At 41.1% G+C, this 17,982-nt stretch overlaps 1 protein-coding gene across 1 annotated transcript in view; it reads right to left on the bottom strand.

The window, feature by feature from the left end:
* The window catches only part of SLC6A11 (solute carrier family 6 member 11), a 194,977-nt gene that overhangs the window by 118,351 nt on the left and 58,644 nt on the right, over positions 1-17,982 (bottom strand). The window contains exon 7 of the mRNA XM_075073420.1: positions 4,172-4,306. Within this exon, the coding sequence (XP_074929521.1) occupies positions 4,172-4,306 (135 nt within the window). The remainder of the gene's footprint in view (positions 1-4,171; positions 4,307-17,982) is intronic.

Below are 17,982 nucleotides of genomic sequence, written 5' to 3'. Positions count from 1 at the left end.
AAAGAAACATTAACCCTTAGCTATCTATTTATGACAAGGGTGGCCAACGGAAAGGGGCGGCACATCTGGATCTTCGGTGGCAATTTGGCGGTAGATCCCTCAGTCCCTCTCGGAGGAAAGGACCGGCAGCCGAATTGCCGCCCAAGAATGAAGCGGTGCGGTAGAGCTGCCGCCGAAATGCCGCTGATAGCGCCTTTTTTTTTTTTTTTTTTTTGCTGTTTGGGGCGGCAAAAAAGCTGGTCCCAGCCTGCTCCTGGCGCTGCTCCCACCTACCCCCCACCTGGCCCCTCACTGCTCCCATCCCCACATGTTCCCTAGCTCTGCACCAAAGAAGTTATAAGAATCTTAAAAAGTTCTGAGCCCCTCACACTAGGGGGCTGCCTATCAGTAATGCCTTGCCTATAAGCACAGTCAGGTCCATTGTTCAGGAAACGCAATTACATTATTCTAATTTTTTCATCTTCCCTCTAGTTAATCAATGCTAGTTGATTAATCCAAGTTTTGCGCTTGTCTTTATTGAATTTCATCTTTTAGACCAATTCTTCAGTTTATCAAGATCATTCTGAATTCTAATCCTATCCTCCAAAGTGCTTGCAACTCCTGCCAGCTTCATGTCCTCTGCAAATTTTACAAGCATACCCTCCGCTCTTTCATCCAAGAAATTGATGAGGTCAATGTAGAGTGACTGAGATCAGTTGGGGGACACTCAGAGCCAGAGTTTGAGTTCCAGGTGCACACACAGAAAAACTGATTTGATAAAATGCTGGATTCTTTTCATGGGATAGTATACCAGGAACTCCTTGCGCAAATGACCTCAAATTGGACCCACAAACAATACCCAGTACCTTGACGTAAATTGGAATGAGGAAATTTCAGGACAATCCAAATAAGTATTTAGAACGTTTAGAGTCATCCTTTAAACTGAAAGTGCATCTGAACCTTAACTAAAGCAGAGCTGACACTCTGCTATGACAATATAAAAGTGATTGGTATAAGTTTTACAGATAGAAGGAACAAAAGCTGGCATTTTCAGAGCATGAGGACCCAGCCACACTGAAAAGATAGAATATAACAATGAGGTAGAGAACTCAGCACTTGAAAGCTCAGAGGAACTGAAAAGACAGATGAATAGCTGCTTAGAAAGCTATAACAAACCATGGAATGCAAATCACACAGAGACAAAAGATGCAAGAACTTCAAACTAAACTGTGCCTTGAAGAGAAACTTAATTTATTTAATCCACAGTAAACATACTTGGCACTGTGGTTCAAATACTGCTCTTCTAACACAGAAACACAGTAGTCTCCCTGGAACGATATTTAAACAGACCTCCAGCTGAAGAGGAAAACAACCTTTACAAGCACACATGAATTATACTTGGAAATTGTGGAGTAAATCCAAATAAACAAGAGTAATGACAAAAACTGGAAGCATGAATGTGAAGTTTACTCCCATCGATTTCCTCTTGCTCCTTTGGAAAAGATTCCAAAATTATCTAGTTTATGGCACTTAGTTTCACAATGCAAGAATTTCATATGTTGCAAACATTCAATATTTATACATTTACATTAACACACATAGTGTCAGCATCTCTCCTATTCTTTGACTACTAAAAAGATAGCAACAAAGCAGCACTTCCAAACCAGATGACACTCCAAATTCCATTTTAAACACTCTATCCTAGAACTGAACGGAGGACAATAATTCCATCCCATGACAACTTTTAAGTTTCTGTTTTTGTTCCGCATTAGAAAGGAAACAAAACCTGTCAAATGCTTTTGTGAAATGGAATTATGACAAAACATCTGGTTTTGGCTTGAAAGTTGGGCTTCCCCTTTGGGTCTCTTTCTTGGGAAGTGGTCAGAGAATTCAATGAGGACCCCAGAAACCTTCTCCATCCCAGTCAATATTTCTCTGGGAAATAGTCTCGCTTTGACAAAATTGCATGTTTCATCAAAAAACTATGTTGTCAAAAAGTCCAACCTGCTCCACTCCATTAAACCATCTTGCCATATTTCTCATTAGATCTCAGTCTCAACTTCACCCTTTTCTCCTAATCTATAAGAAGGGGTGGGGGCTGCATTTTTAAAATAATGCAGGATGAAGCATAGATATAAATTGATTGCAATCACTTTGCAATGGGGGTAAAGTTCACCTGTGAAAGTGTAACACTGAATACTCCCCTCCCAAGACATTCTAAACTTAGCCTAGATACAACAGCGGAGTGGGAGGCAGACTACTGGGCCACACGTGTCTTTTAAGAAGGTTCCCTGTGTTTCAAAGGCTGCCTAAGAACCATAACACGATGTGTGCCCGGCAATCACCATGGCAACAGTGAATTTCTTTACAAATGGAAATGGTATAGCAAATAGGCATGTAAAAACCCCTTGTAAACTGACAAACAAGCTACTGCTGCCCTGGGTTAAATGTCTTTCTATTAATTTTTTCCATGAATAAACAAGGGATGGGGGACATGTGTTCACAGTGGCATGTGAGAAATGCATGTACATGCACAAATCCTGTTAACAGGCCTCCCATGTACCCCTTGGAAAACAAAAGCAGCAATGTTTAAGCAGCATGCCTGCCCCTCTCCTCATTAGATTTGTGCAGCCCTGGAGGTTGGTAACTCTGGCTCCCTTAGGAATTCGACACTGAGGGAAAGTCATTGTGATGTATTTCAGGAGAAGAATGCAAAATGTGTACTCATTATTAAGACTTTCTGAGTAACATCAGTTGTCAAAAATATGCAGGAAGGCAGAACAATCCTAATCAAAGCTGGACAAAGCAAACTTTTCAAATTCTCAGATAAACATTTGACAGTCAGAGTTATGAACTGACTTTCAATTGAGCAAGCTTACTAAAGTCATTGCAGTATATATGGGTCTATTACATGTGGCAGAGAACAACTCAAAGAACAAGGAGACCAGAACTTCATGGAATCCTAATAGTTTTCGCAGTTAGTCCACCCTAATTCATCAGACAAATAGGGGTGTCAGATTTTATTTCCATTGCTCTCCCTTCACCTCCCAATCACTTGTGCTTATTACAGCAACAAGTATCTACATTTCAGTAACAAGAAGTTCAAAATCAGCAACTTGATCTATTTTTCCAAATGTCTTTAAACGTGACTGTCCCCTTCCAGTTAGTTATTACCTAGCCATACTATTTCATTAGGATGATCTTTACATGATTCAATAGCTTCAGAAGCTACAGGGAAGTAACTTGAAAGCTCATTGTGTTGTCATGTCAAAACATACTTTTGCGGAAAATGTTTTACAGTTCACCGGACAGAGGGGAGTACTTCAAAAAACAAATGTTGACAAATAGTCCCAAACCTCTTTTTCAACTCCATTACATCTTTGGGTCCATCTAATGTCATAACCGCCTCCAGGAGTAACAGTCTAATGTTTATTATGCTGTCAACCCTGGTAAGTGAAGTGCTGTCTGCAACCTGTCAGCTATGTAGAGCTGTGTCATTTTCTCTCTTAGATACCAGGCAAATGACATTCATAATTTTTATGTTCCGCTAATCTATCATCAAAGTCTCAGTTTAACCCAGCATTTATATGATGATCTCTTCTAAAGAAGTGACTAAAAAGGCACATTCTCTCTTTTTAAGAATTTATTGCTGCTTTAAAATGTTTAGATATTTTTCATTCTTCTATGCTGTTTTATTTGCAAAAGATACCAAATATGTCAACCCTTTTTTTTTTTTCTAAAAGGAGAAGCAGATTATCTGAACCATTTCACTGAGATTTATTATTTGGAATACACTCTAAGGGTGCACAATGTCAAAAATGCTCAGTCTTTGTCAAACTCTGCTCCCATTGAAATCAATGGTAAACTCCCATTGATTTCAATGGGGGCAGAATTAGGCCAGTGCTGAACACTTTTGAAAATCCAGCTGTGACATGCTAAGGTGTCTCTAAAATATATATAAACAAACAACCCCTCCCCCCACACACACAACTACAGTATACTACAACTACTATGAATGATTATTTTTAATGCCTTTAAGGAATTTCAAATTGAAAGACATCTATATACAATCTGCTACATTTTTGTGTATTCCAACTTTGAATGTAATGAAAAATTGGAAGCACCAAAGATTTCCACCTCAGAGATACAATGAACACAGAGGAAGTTTTGAACATTAGTTATTTGGTCCTACCTGTGGGTCAGACAATCGGGATAGGTCAGGATACAAGTAGAATTTTATTCCTTCAGAAGCGCCTGGTAATGTTACTCCTCGAACCAGAAGAATAAGTAGCATGACATACGGGAATGTAGCTGTTACATATACCACCTAGCAAGAAGAAGTAAAACATCAGAAAATGTTTTTTTTCCCCAACAAAAACAACAAGAAGATGGTGTTGTTTCTCTGGTAGTAATCCAGATATAAATACACACACAATCTTATGCACCTGCTGAATGCTACTTTGAGACCTAATATCCATGCTGGTCTTCTGCTGAGGGATGAATTTCATCCCCAAGCATATTTCTTCTTAAAGAATTTAGGTCTGCTAGGAAAATGAGCAAACACTTAATCACAAATAGAGCTGAGTGAATAATGGATTTTTCAGTTCACTAGCAATTCAGGGGGTAGAAAAAAATTCATTTGGAGTCAAACAGACTTTTTTGTTTTTGTTTTTGTTTTTTGAAATTTAGGGGAAATAAAGAGTTGAAAAAAATATTTCAGGTCAAACAAAATGTTCTGTTTCAATTTTGACCATTTTAAAACTATTGATTTTTACAAAATACGATCAAATGACATTTTGAAACAGAAAGTCAATTTTTGCATTGACTTTAGTGAAATGAAACATTTCAATTTTTTATACTTTTTTAGTGTTTTTGTTTGTTTGTTTTACTGAAATATTTTGGTGAATTTGCAAACTGTTGCTGAATCTTTTTTGAGGGAAAAAAAAGGTCAAAAAATTTCACCCAACTCTAATCACAAACATATTGGGACATTCTCTCCAAGTAAGTTACTATGGCTCACTGCATATCAGTTAAATCAGACATGGTACAGTAGAGAAATTAATTGACTTGCCAGAAAATAATGTGCAGTATTACATATTAACTATGCAGCAACCTATATTGGAAACAATGGTACTCTTATTACTGGTACTGAATGTGTCTGGAAAAGTCAGAACAATAGAAAGTATAACCAAGGGAAGAAAATGTAAATTTCCCCCCCACCTCTCCATTCAAGAGTCTTATACAGTCTGGGTTTTTTGCAATCAATTACTGAACACAGATTATTAGAAATCACACACCATACAAGTAGTTGATTAATAGGTAAAATGGGCATAACATTTTCCTGTGAACTATCAAGTCTCTAAAACCCACTTCTTCAAACAAACCCACTGTGGTAGGAATGTGCCTGCCCCATAGCAACCCTCCCTTCCCAGGCTAACTGGGGCTCTCCAGGCATTCTCTGCCTCAGTTTCCTTCCCAAAGGTGCATCTCCTCAGCTCTCCACTCACAGGTCTGTGTGAGAGATGTGGCTCGCCCTCTGGCCAAGTTACAAACGAAGCTTGTATTTTTGTTTTATTCCATTTAGATGATAAGATCTTTGGGCATGGAAAATATCTTGTGTCTGTAAAGTACTATGTATATTTGTACCTCAACACATGTTTTATAACACAATATCATGCCAAGCTTTTGCTTTGAGATTTGAAGAATTCTGTGTAATCCTCCTACAAAAGGTAAAGTTAAGAACGAGTTCATAAATTAAGGTGTCAGGACACAGAAATACCTCCAGTCCTGAGTTCTAAGGCAATGCAATAAGCTATATAATGAGACAAGCTCGGCATCACTCTCTGTGATGTGCACGGGGTAGTCCCAGCACCATCATAGAAATGTAGACATATATGGCCGGAAGGGACCTTGAGAAGTCATGGATTCTAGCCCCCTGAGCGGAAGCAGGACCAAGTAAACCTAGATCATCCCTGACAGGTGTTTGTCCAATCTGTTTTTAAAAATCTCCAATGACCGGAGATTCCACAACCTTACTGGGAAGCCTGTCCCAGAGCTTAACCACCTTTAGTTAGAAAATTTTTCCTAATATCTAACCTAAATCTCCCTTGCTGCAGATTAAACCCATTCTCCATGTATGCTGAAGGTGAGGTCTTATCTCACCTTCAGCATATATGGAGAACAAGGGATCCCTGTCCTCTTTATAGCAGCCCTTAACATATTTGAAGACTGTTACCAGGTCCTCACCTCAGTCTTCTCCTTTCTCAAGACAAGACTAAACATGTACAGTTTTTTTAAAAAATTTTCCTCGTAGGTCAGATTATCTAAACCTTTTATTATTGTTGTTGCTCTCTTTTGGATTCTCTCCAATTTATCCACCTCTTTCCTAAAGTCTGGCCCCCAGAACTGGACACAGTCCTCCAGCTGAGGCCATCTTCCTGCCCTCTCATTCATCTTCCTTTAAACTCCTCTCCATGGCTCCAGGGTCTGCACTGAGACACAGGATGGAGGCTGAGCAAGCCAAAGAGAAGGAATGGGAAGAGCAGCATTGGGCACACATGTTGCCTGTCTCTAGTCCCATGGATAGCTGTATTATCTTCTCCATGGAGTCACCCTTAGAGGTCTTGGGGTTGAAGGCTGCAGGGTGTCCAACAGAGCCACACTGCCAGATGGGAGAAGGCAACAAGGACCAGAGCCTGTGTGGAGGCACAGGGCCTCTGCTTGAATAGTCTAGGCCTCCTGAGGCTTGCCTAGGATCTATCAGGTTTGAGAGAGAGAACTGCAGCCTTTTCAATGGGAATTTGGGGGTGGATTCTCCAACAGGGGATGATTCCCTCTGTAGGAGGGGATGATCTGGGCCAACGATAGCTGTTTAATTGTTTAATCAGGATGTCAGGGTAATAAATTCCTCTCAAACAGGCATGGCCCAAGGTCTGATCAAAGGACTAGGAGACAGGGAATCCTGAGTTCTAATCTCAGCATTGACACTCACTCACTCTGTGGCAGTAAATCACTTAGGCATAAATTTTGAGATGTGACTAGTGATTTTGTTGTCTCAGTCTCGGAGTGCTCATACTGAGACAGAATGGGCCCAGTTTTCAGAAAGTGCTGAGCATCCAACCCCTAAAAATCAGTCCGCTTCTTTGTGTCTTAGATTGGGCACCCAAAAATGGAGTTACTTAAAATCACTAATCCCATTTGAAAATGTAGGCCATGTCTTCTGCCTCGGTTTCCTCTCTGTAAAATGGAGATGACAGTAATACCTCCCGGCCTTTCAGAGGACTGCGTGGATTAATTAAGGATTTAATAAAAATGGAAAGCCTTGCTCATGTGCTAAGTACGGTTACTGTTCACTATTGCTGGAGAAGCCATCTCCTAGGACCAAGTGAGTCAGCGCTCACTAACCCAGTGCTTCAAAGGGACAAAATTCCATACAGCTGGTTTTTCATAATGAGGCTGACCAATAAAAAAAAGTGAATAAAAGGAAATAAGGAAGAACTGCAATGAATGAGACTGATCCTGCAGTTCTCTCCTGGCTTCAGTGACAGCTCAGTGAATGTAGAGGCTACAGGATCTAGCCCAACAAGGTTTCTGTGCTTTTTTGTTCATTCATTTCTGCAATTTCAGTTTCTGTGCAATGCAATCTCTTCCCTCCCCTCCCCTAAAATTAATGGTGGCTGCTGTTAATACCTATAGTCACTTAATCAGGTCAAATGTCTGACAGTGGGGTCACCGTACCTGAATTGAAAGAGTAACATTTTCTTGGATCCTGCTTCATTATGTCATATTACTTCACAATCTGTCATCTCATGCAGCCTGCCATTGCATCATGTCATTTTACATCAGCATGCAGACTGCCCTTTCAGACAGAGAGATATTCTTCCCAGGGTGCACCAGCCAAATTTCACTATACGCACAATTTTCTACCGAGGGTGCAATTACAGCTCCTATAAGCCTGAGCTGCAAGGAGGAACCTTAGAAATTCATACTTCCACAGGCAAGGGAGAAGAGAAGAGAAGATCAGCCAAGAATACCTCTGCATAACAGCAGGGCAGTTATCACTCCCCCATACAGCCATCCTGGCATGGAAAGTAAAACCCCAGAGAATTGCCTTGCCCTGCCCAGAAATGCCCTGCTGGGGCCTCTGGTATTGCTGAAGGTATTGGAAACCTCACCCCTAGGTCCTCGATTTTCAGCCTGTAAGAGCCAAAATATGGCTGGTACCTGTGCAGCAGCATTAAAGGAGGGAGGGAGGGCTCTCTGACGTCTATCCTCCCTCTACCACTGCCTTGCAGAGAGAGAGGTACCATAGCACATCATTTATACCACACGCCTATGAATCCAATCCACGGGTAAGAGGATAGGCTGATAAGATAGAGGCCTGTGGACTGGTGGAAAGGATCTGGTGTGTTTACAGGCAGTGGCAGCCCTTTGGGCCAGTTGGCATTGCTATTAAAATAAAAACAAAGGCGACTTAGGCACTCATAAAGCGACGGAGCTGCTGGAGTTCCATGCTCTTCTTGAGCTGAAATGGCCAGTGAAAGATGCTGGATTTGTGATGTGCTGAAATGGAGGCTGGAATAGGAACCCCCCAAACTTAGTTCCATTATAAGCTGTCGTCAGGTTATCAGCTTGCATCTCCAGGCCTGCTGAGTCCCTGGATTCCTCAGGGTTCCTGTTTTGGAATTCTCATTATGTTTGTGTTTATCATGCTGCACAGCACCCAGGGAAGTGAAGGGGGTGGCTTTAGAAATCAAAGTGCTGTTATTATCACCACATCTGTAGGCATTAAAAGTTTGCCTGAAATTGTTTTCTTTTCTTTCAACACATCAAGCCTCTCTGAATATAAATGTGAACACAACTGTTTCTAATTACATTGAACTCTGTTTTAATTGAATTTAATTGCTTCATGTATTAATTAGCATGCCAATGCCCGGAATGCTTTTTCCAGCTCTCAGCAATGTCGGAGCCAGGCAGGTGTCTGAGCACTTGGGAACAAAATAAAAGTTTCTGACACACCTGTGTCAGCACCAAGTTATTTTATTACAATATGACAAAGGGCCAGATTGACAAAGGTATTGAAGTACCCAAAGATGCAGTTAGGCACCTACTGGGATTTTTAGAAGCTCTTATGCAGGTTGAGCACCTAATTCCCATAGAATGTCAATGAGACTCAGGCAGTGTCTACACAGCTCTGCAGTTCAGACTACAGTGTGTGTGTGTGTGTGAACTGCTCATTGTAACTTCCCGTGTGTAGGGTCGGATTTACACCTGCTGCGTCCCTAGGCACAGCACTTTCAGCACTACTCCGCCCACAGCTGACCTTCACGTTGTCTGTAAAAAATGAAACTTTTAACTCACTTTTAAATTTTAGGCACCCCTAGGCACGTGCCTAATGTGCATAATTGGAAATCTGGCCCTGCCTGTGTGGGTGCTACTGGACTGTTAACTCTGGACTAGCTACCTTGTTGCACCAGTAGCATCCACATGGGGCATGCGCTGCAATTCACACCATGTAGACAAGCCCTTAGGCTCTTAAGTGACTATATCTCATTTGAAAATGGGTCTTGGGCTCCTAAATCACATAGGGCTAGATTTTCAAAGGTATTTAGGCTTAATTTCAAAGGTATAAAGACTTAAATAGTAGTTAGATACACAGCGCCACATTTTTAAAGGAATGTTGGTGCCTACTGGAATTTTCATCCATTGAACTCAATGCCTTTTAGGCATGCATGAGCTTTTGAAAATCCCACAGGGCACCTATCTGCCTCTTTGAGTGCGTAAATACCTTTGAAAATCTAGTTCTCAGCTACTCTGAAATTTTTACCCTAAGTGAAAAGCTAGTCTTTGGGATGGCCAGACCAACAACTACTGCACACAGATTCTGATGCAGCAGGCTCAACTTGTGAGAGATGGCAATAGGTAAAACTAACCCCAGGAAGAAACATAGATTACATCATTAACCTGTTAAGAAAGAGGAAGAAGCACTTAGCACAATGAATTTAGCCACACAGCCAGAAAAGTTAAAAATAGACTGCTCAGGCCGCAGCTACAACAGAACATGTCAGCTTGATGTTCACAGGCTACATCACAGCAACTTTTATCAGGATGAATCTTAAATAGGGAACTGGCTGCAGTGAACTTTAATCCTTTGCTTCGTTCTTGCTGTGACCACAGCTGAACTGCCCTTTGGTGGAGAAGGAAGAATTTTTTCATACATTGGTGAGTTTCATTACCTCCTGTCACCACAAGGTAATACAATTACGTTGCTATGATGTCAATGACATTACAACTTCAGATGGTTCCAATTGCTTCCTATGTAAATACTTACTGGCCATCACCACAGGTTGGATGGTACAGAACACAAAACAATATGCTAGATCATGGGAAATGAGATTGTCTGAACTGCATTCTGTGTTTTATTTATACTGTAATACAAGGTTTTACACAAAATGAAAGTGTTCAGGTTCACTTAGGTCCAGATTTTTAAACCTATTTAGGTGTTGCTGCCCACAGCATTGCAATACCTAACTGATTTAGGTGCCTACATCTCATTGTCAGGGCAAGCACCTCCATTAATAGGCCTGAACCCTGCTTTTGAGAGATGCAGCTTTACGGTAATGGTTCAGTCTCCCAGTTTACTGCGTCCTTCACTCTCCTGAGAATGCCAAAAAGGGATCCCAGTTAGTGCTCTTTGTGGTGCAGTGTAGACACCTCTCCTCTTATCCTGGATTGACACTACTAATGTATTTCACACCAACTACTGAACAGTCGGCAACTGGTGATGACCTTCAGCACTTGTCTACACAGGGAAACGGACCAGCAGAACTACAGTGGTACAATTATACCCCTAGAATTACACCCAGCATAAGTCCCTATGTGGACATACTATTCCAGAATGAAAGTGATTTTTGATTATGTTGCACAAAACAGTCACTTTTATTCCAGAATAGAGAGTCCATACAAGGAGTTATACCAGCATAACTCTAGGGGTATAAAGAGTGAGGAGTACTTGTGGCACCTTAGAGACTAACAAATTTAATTAAGCATAAGCTTTCGTGGGCTAAAACCCACTTCATTGGATACATGCAGTGGAAAATACAGTAGGAATATATACATACACTCACACAGAGAACATGAAAAAATGGGTGTTGCCATACCAACTATAACGAGAGCAATCAGTTAAGGTGGGCTATTGTCAGTAGGAGAAAAACAATGTTGTAGTGATAATCAGGATGGCCAGTTTCCAACAATTGACAAGAAGGTGTGAGTACCAGTAGGGGGCATAGTTCTTCTTTGTGTAATGACCCATCCACTCCCAGTCTTTATTTAAGCCTAATTTAATGGTGTCTAGTTTGCAAATTAATTCCAATTCAGCTGGTCAATTTCCCCACGTGGACAAGCCCTAAGGCACTACCAGTCGGGCTAGATTTAGACTGAGAACCTACAAGAGAAAGGTCCAGATCCCATTATCAACTCTTGCACCATCCTGCCCACATCTCACTTATTTATTTTATAAAATCAAACTCCCATCCAAACCACTTACTGTTGCAGATAATCATACCATTCTGTGACATTGTACAAGGGCTTCCCTTTCCAATATCAACATGTGCAGCAAAATTGCCAGTTTTGAATGACATTTGAAAGGTTTTTTGGGGTTTTTTTTTTTGCTTATTGGGAAATGACACACAACAATGGAGAGAACCAGCCAAACATCTAACCTGACTATTTGTGCTCTCTGTGTTGCAGTTTTGTTCACCATCGTCTGCTTTTATCCTAGTATGTTTATCCACAGACAGCAATCTGCTCCAGAATTGTGTTGCGAACCATTCTTAACCAGACTGCTTACAAATGTAGATTTTTTTTCCTCCTAAACTCTGATGAGTCATACATGATTGCAAACAGTTCCTCTTGGAGTAGAAAACAGTACAAATACCAAGCAGGTAAGAAAAGTGACAGTAATGGGCTCGGAGAGAGGAAGAGGATGCATCAGAGATGGGGAAAATTCACTATGAGCTCAATATGGTGAGCTAGAAAATCAAGGCCAGCAAAGGACATTCACTGAAATTACATGAGAAACTTGTTAACTGTGGAGTGTTCAGAGAAAGCAAACACTTTCTACATATGCCATGACATCATCAGAGAAAGATGGACAGATTCTAACAATGCACTATGCATGGATTATTGGCTGGGAGGCCACAGTGTCTCTCAGAAGTTACAGGAGGTGAACAGGGAAACCACGGTGGGAGATTTGGTTCACTGCAGCCAGCCAGGGTTGGTTCTAGGAGAGGGCAAGAGTGGCAGTCACCCAGGGCACTAATTTCCAGGAAGTGTCATGTCACTGTGCTGCTCAGGTGGGTGCTCGTTTGTTTTGCTTGGCTGATTGGGGCTCGGGGTCCATCCTAGACTACAAAAGGCTAGGGACACTCTTGCTGATGAATGAGACTCTGATCCTGCACCAAAAATCTTGTAGGCATTGGGAGTCTGCCAGCACAATCTTGGCTGCAGATCCTAGGTTAAAACTGGAATTGTATGAAAAGGCACTAGGGGAGGACTGTAACTAGGCATTGGAGCTAGAACTCAGTCAACAACATGTAGTGAACTATGTATTTGACTAATTAACTTTTTTTGTATTAATGAATTTTCTATAAACAGCATACAATTTCCCCTAATGCACGTTACTATAAATTATTTCCCAAATAATTTCTCCCTTCCGGTTTGTCTATAGATTATCCACAGGCTGTTAAAATCAAGATCATATGTCTTTCTAAAAGAAGTGAAACTGTAAGAATTTGATATTCAAGCTACGGTGGTCAGTTTTGATTGACCCCATAGATCACATAGTGTATTCCTAACTGGAAGAATCAATTGTCCATAGCAAAAACTTGCACTTACAAATTCAGACTTAATTTTGTATGTATATTCTTCAACAGTTGCTTAAAGTTCACTCTTTTGGCAAAGATTCCTGACATCAAACTTGTTCGCTAGAATAGAAAGCAAACATAAAAAAGGACACACACATGGTTAGAGAGATTTCCCTGACAAACTTGAACAAACATATCTGATTTTTTTTTGCAGTGTTTGCCTCACCTTCTAATCATAGCATTTCCTCCTTAATAAAAAAAAAGTTGAAAGATGATGAGCTTCTAATGAGAATCATTTCATGCATTATTCATACCTTGATAAATCCAGTATAATAAATGTTCTACTCTGGATTTTCCATATTCAGAAGGAAAGAAAGCTATGCACGTTTTTGCTATTATGTCATGGTAACATGAAAAAAAAATCCATGACATAAGAAAACAGAAAGGTTGGCAAAATGAGACACAAATGCATAGGTATAAACTACATGAACAATTAATCACACGCACAACTGTGACAATGGTGATAATTGTGCAGATAACAAGCCAATTATATATCTAACTGGCCATTTGCATGCACAATTACCATAATAAATGAATAGCCAAACAAATGAGCACTCAGATTACACTCACACATTTTGCACATGCAATTTTGAGCATGCAGGTCTAAAAAAACTGGGCTGAAAAATGCAGCTCAACTGGAGCTTTGAAGCTCAGATCTGAATCTATTGTAGTTTCAAACTTTCCTCTAGTTCTGGGGTGTTCATAGGTCACGTTACAATTTGGGTTCAGTAAAGAAATAGATCTCTGTCTAACTCAGAGTAACTGGAAAGCAGATCCAGGGCTCTTCTGTGGGCTCAATTCTAATTAAAACAGCCACCTAAGTGAGGCTGCTGACTATAAGCGGAGTAGGTTCCACAGGAGACAGGTAACTACACAAAACTGCTCTACCTAGAGGTCAATGTCATAGGCCAGCACTAACTCCTGGGGAACTTGTTCCCCAATTTTACACAGGGGTTAGCCAGTGGATCTACATAGTAACAGACCTACTAGCTATATCCCCCCCAAACACTCATGTAGTCGTATGGATGGAGCCTGCTCTGAAAGACTTCGGACCTCCCAGTGCTGGATCCGGTATACTGTCTCACCTATACAGTGATATCACACTGCTTCAACTTCCTACCAGGCCGTACATACCCACAGAGGAGAACTGGCAGATTATCCCCTGGATAATAAATATTTTGGGAGGTAACTCAGGAACAAAATATGTTGCTTTTCATCCCTTATCCAACCATTGTCATTGACCCTGCATATACCTTGTATATTATTAGCATAAGGGCTCCAGTCTTTATTGACTTACAGGTCTTCATTGGCTTCTGCTGGCGCAGGCCCTAACTGAAGACCAGTGGTGAAAGTTCTGCCCAGGGTGGGGTGGGAAAAGTCAAAACAGTGCAAGGTCCCCAGAACTCATGGCTGACCCAGGATCATGCCAGCACCGCACCAAAATGGCCAGGAGGGTGCCTGCCTGAGGAATTAAGGGATAGGTGCTAACCCAGAGCGTGCCCCAGGCAACCTCCCCTGCTTCAATGAAGCCCCAACAATGACATAAATCTGTCAGAATCTCTGGGGAGGGCATCAGACCATACACCAGCAGCGAGCTTCCCCACAACACAAGTCTTCAGTACTGCACAGGGTGCAACGTCCATCCCCACATACATGCCAGCAGGAATCAATGAAGTGCTCTCCCCTCCCCAGTCCTGAAAATGATATTTTGAAAAAGTGGCATTTAGTGTAGTCAAAGACAGCCAGTGAATACAAAAGGCATGCATGCAGCTGATTGCAAACACTCAGATGCCCCAGAGGGAATTACTAATTTGTTAAACTACTGTGCTCTCACAAATGGAATGTGCTCTTAATACAAAACCTGTGGTGCAAAAGAACATCTGTGGTGTAATGTTTCTAATTTCAAAATGGGAAGGTGGATGTGGCCTCTAGCAAGAGGAGCCATCACATCTCGGCAAGCAGGTACAGATCTAACAGTGTAAATAAAAAATAAATCACACCACTGTAAGCTCATTAGTAGCCCTGGCACCCACAGGGGTTTTAACCTGGAAGGGCTGGTCACTGAAATTAAAAATGATCTCCCCCATAAATGGGAGTGTGGAAGTTTTACTGTAGAGTGGCATGTGAAATAGTGTCCATAGGTGTCCTACAGATGCAAATACTCTGAAAGAAGAATGCTAATTTATTGCATTTCATAAAATCTACTGTACAAAGAGGAGGAAATGCCAACTATACTGTAGTTATGGGCAAGGAAGAGGAGGATGGGTACGAACAGAGATGCAACAACTGCAAGTTTCATCTGCTATCTTGGAAACGCTCAATAATTCAAGCAAAACTGAAATGTTTAAATATGAAGAACCCTGATCAAGTGGGAAATCATCACAGCCCCAAATACCTCAAAATCAAATGCTGCTACTTAATCAAGTAAAAGTCAACTTCAAATCTAAAGGATGAATTTTAAATATCAATTGGGACTAATAAATCAGCTGACCATTATTTTTGAAATGGTCTTTAAGGGTCTTTAAAAAGTACAAGCTCTTCTAAACCAAAGAAGTTGCTAGGCAAAAGCTTCCAGGATTTCCAGATGCTGAGCTCAGTTACACCTATGCAGAGAGACCAGTATTTAGCCTAGACAGCTTTTAACAGGGGTTGTGGTTCTGGACTGGGCAGGTAAAGAACAACCCCAGGTTATCACCACTAGTTTGCATTTCAGCTGGAATTTACAATGGGCCAAACCCATCCCTCAATATCACCAAGTAAATTTTCAGTCTTCACTGGAGTAACACAGGTGAATATGAGGGACGAGTTAGGCACCATGTGAGTTTGCTTTCTAGAGGCCAGTTTTACCACTGGATGTGCACATGCAGCCCTCACTGAACTCCCCTGAAGGCAGAGCTCTGCCCTGGCTGTCCTAGTGATAGGGGGTTTAACACGCCTGAACAGATTCTCTCACACGCTCCTTTTCCTTTGATCAGGCAGCATTAAAGAGAACTGTTTGCATCTCCTCAGGCGGCACAGAGCACGTCCCCCACCCCCAGCATGGGAATGTCTGTGGAGGTATCACAAGCAGAGCTGCTGTTCTCCAGCTATTCCCAAAAGGTGGAGGGTCTCTGGGGGGCAACTGCCAACTGGCACAGGTTAGTTTAAGCCCCAGGCTATGCTAACCTATTCAGGGGCTTAAACTAAGGTGGAGCCAGCAAGCCACAATCAGTTTCCTGACAGTCTTCCCCTTCACCCCACTTCTATGCCAAGCGGGTCTTGGCTACAGCATAAGACATGGCCAGTTCATTTTTGAATGAGAGAGGTACTTATTTAGTAGAACATATAAATATGTTTTTGTCCCAGTATATCATTTTCATATTTTTGGTCTAACTGCAAACATTAAAAGCCTGAACCATCAACATTTAAAAGGAATTTTCTTTGCAATTCTCCATCAGCCACAATACCATGTTCAGCCTCTCCCGATGTAGTCCATCAATCTTCTAAGCAATCAGACAGACATCCAGTGGTCAGTGTTAAAATTTCCGCACTCATCAGCCAATACCACTGTTATGGGAGACACCACAGTGTTTCTTAATACTTTAGAATAGGAAATATCTCAGAAGCTGCTGTGCAGTGTAAAGGGTAATATTTTAATGTTACCCTCCATAGATAACATAGACATCACTGCAGTATCTCATAAATCCACTCCCTCTTTGCATTTCCAGTGATCATGAAATGGGGTTGTGTGTTGAGATGATTCATGCTTTTACATCATAATATATAATCTATCTTTTATTATTTAAAGAAAAGGCATTCACTTGTCTATCCAAGAGAGGAAATAAAATTAGTCTTGTTGCTTCCCTTAGGAATATAGGTCTTTATCACCTGTTCACTGTTGTGAGATGTATTTACTGTAAAATGTTTGCAATCACAAGTGTATCTTCAATAGCTTCACCACTTAAAATATAAACAAACATACTCTGTCTCCATCCTTCCTTAGCATTTCAACTCCCTGCACCTATTACATTAACCATAGTATTCTTGTGGATCACACTTTTATTATATAAATGGACCGCCTGAAAAGTACCTCCACTAGTACAGCAGCTGTTCCCAACCGCTAAACCACTCATGTCCTGGTTACTGAACTTCCAACCTGAGCAAAGGACTAGTAAAATGCAGAGTAAATATGAGGGAAAGGAAGGCCTTATGGCTAAGGCATTGGGCTAGAATTCAATCTGGTTTCCGCTCCCAGCTCTGCCAAAGATTTTCTGTTCACCCTTGAGCAACTTACTTAATCTCTTTGTGCCTCAGTTCCCCTGGAAATGACACTACTCCCACCTTCTGTCTGTTTGGCTTATTTAAAATGTAAGCTCTTTGGGTCACATCCAGTCTCATACTACACGTTTACATAGCAGCTTATACAACAGGGCTCTCTCTGATCTTGGCTGGAGGCTCTAGGCAGTAGAAGCATAATAAATAACAACACTGTATAGCAATGAATGTCTGCTACTTCAGATAACAATGCACATATTTGCTACCCACAGGAAATGTGGACATTTTACCCCGACTTCAAGAAGTATTAAGTTATTTCTCACTTTGTGTGATCCATTGTAACAGTAGAGCCATGTGCGCCCCTGTAAAGTGCCATATGGCATGATCATATATGCTTAGGACCTGCTGTCGATTTTACAACTTAGGTATTTTCCAAGTGTTCAGTAGAAGAAGTGAGTAGCAGATGTTTTGTGGCCATTACATCACTCTGGGAGTGCCAGATATTTAGAGTACCCAATGTAGCAACGGAAGCTCCAGCACTGAAGCTGTCTTTTGTCACTCAGATAGAAAGGTATACATTATGCTTTTGCAGCTCTTTACACTGATTTTGTATTGCATCTATTGTAGCTGACTTCAGTGAGATATACAGAATTAAGGTTTGTAAATCTCACAAACCATGTCACTCAAATCATGTCAAACCAATCTGATAGCTTTCTTTGATAGGATAACGAGTCTTGAGGATAAGGGAGAAGCGGCAGATGTGGTATACCTAGACTTTAGTAAGGCATTTGATATGGTCTCTCATGATATTCTTATCAATAAACTA

Source organism: Chelonoidis abingdonii, chromosome 17 (assembly GCF_003597395.2).
Source record: "Chelonoidis abingdonii isolate Lonesome George chromosome 17, CheloAbing_2.0, whole genome shotgun sequence".
In the NCBI taxonomy this organism is placed as follows: domain Eukaryota; kingdom Metazoa; phylum Chordata; order Testudines; family Testudinidae; genus Chelonoidis; species Chelonoidis abingdonii.
This window is presented reverse-complemented; position numbering and strand designations above follow the sequence as displayed.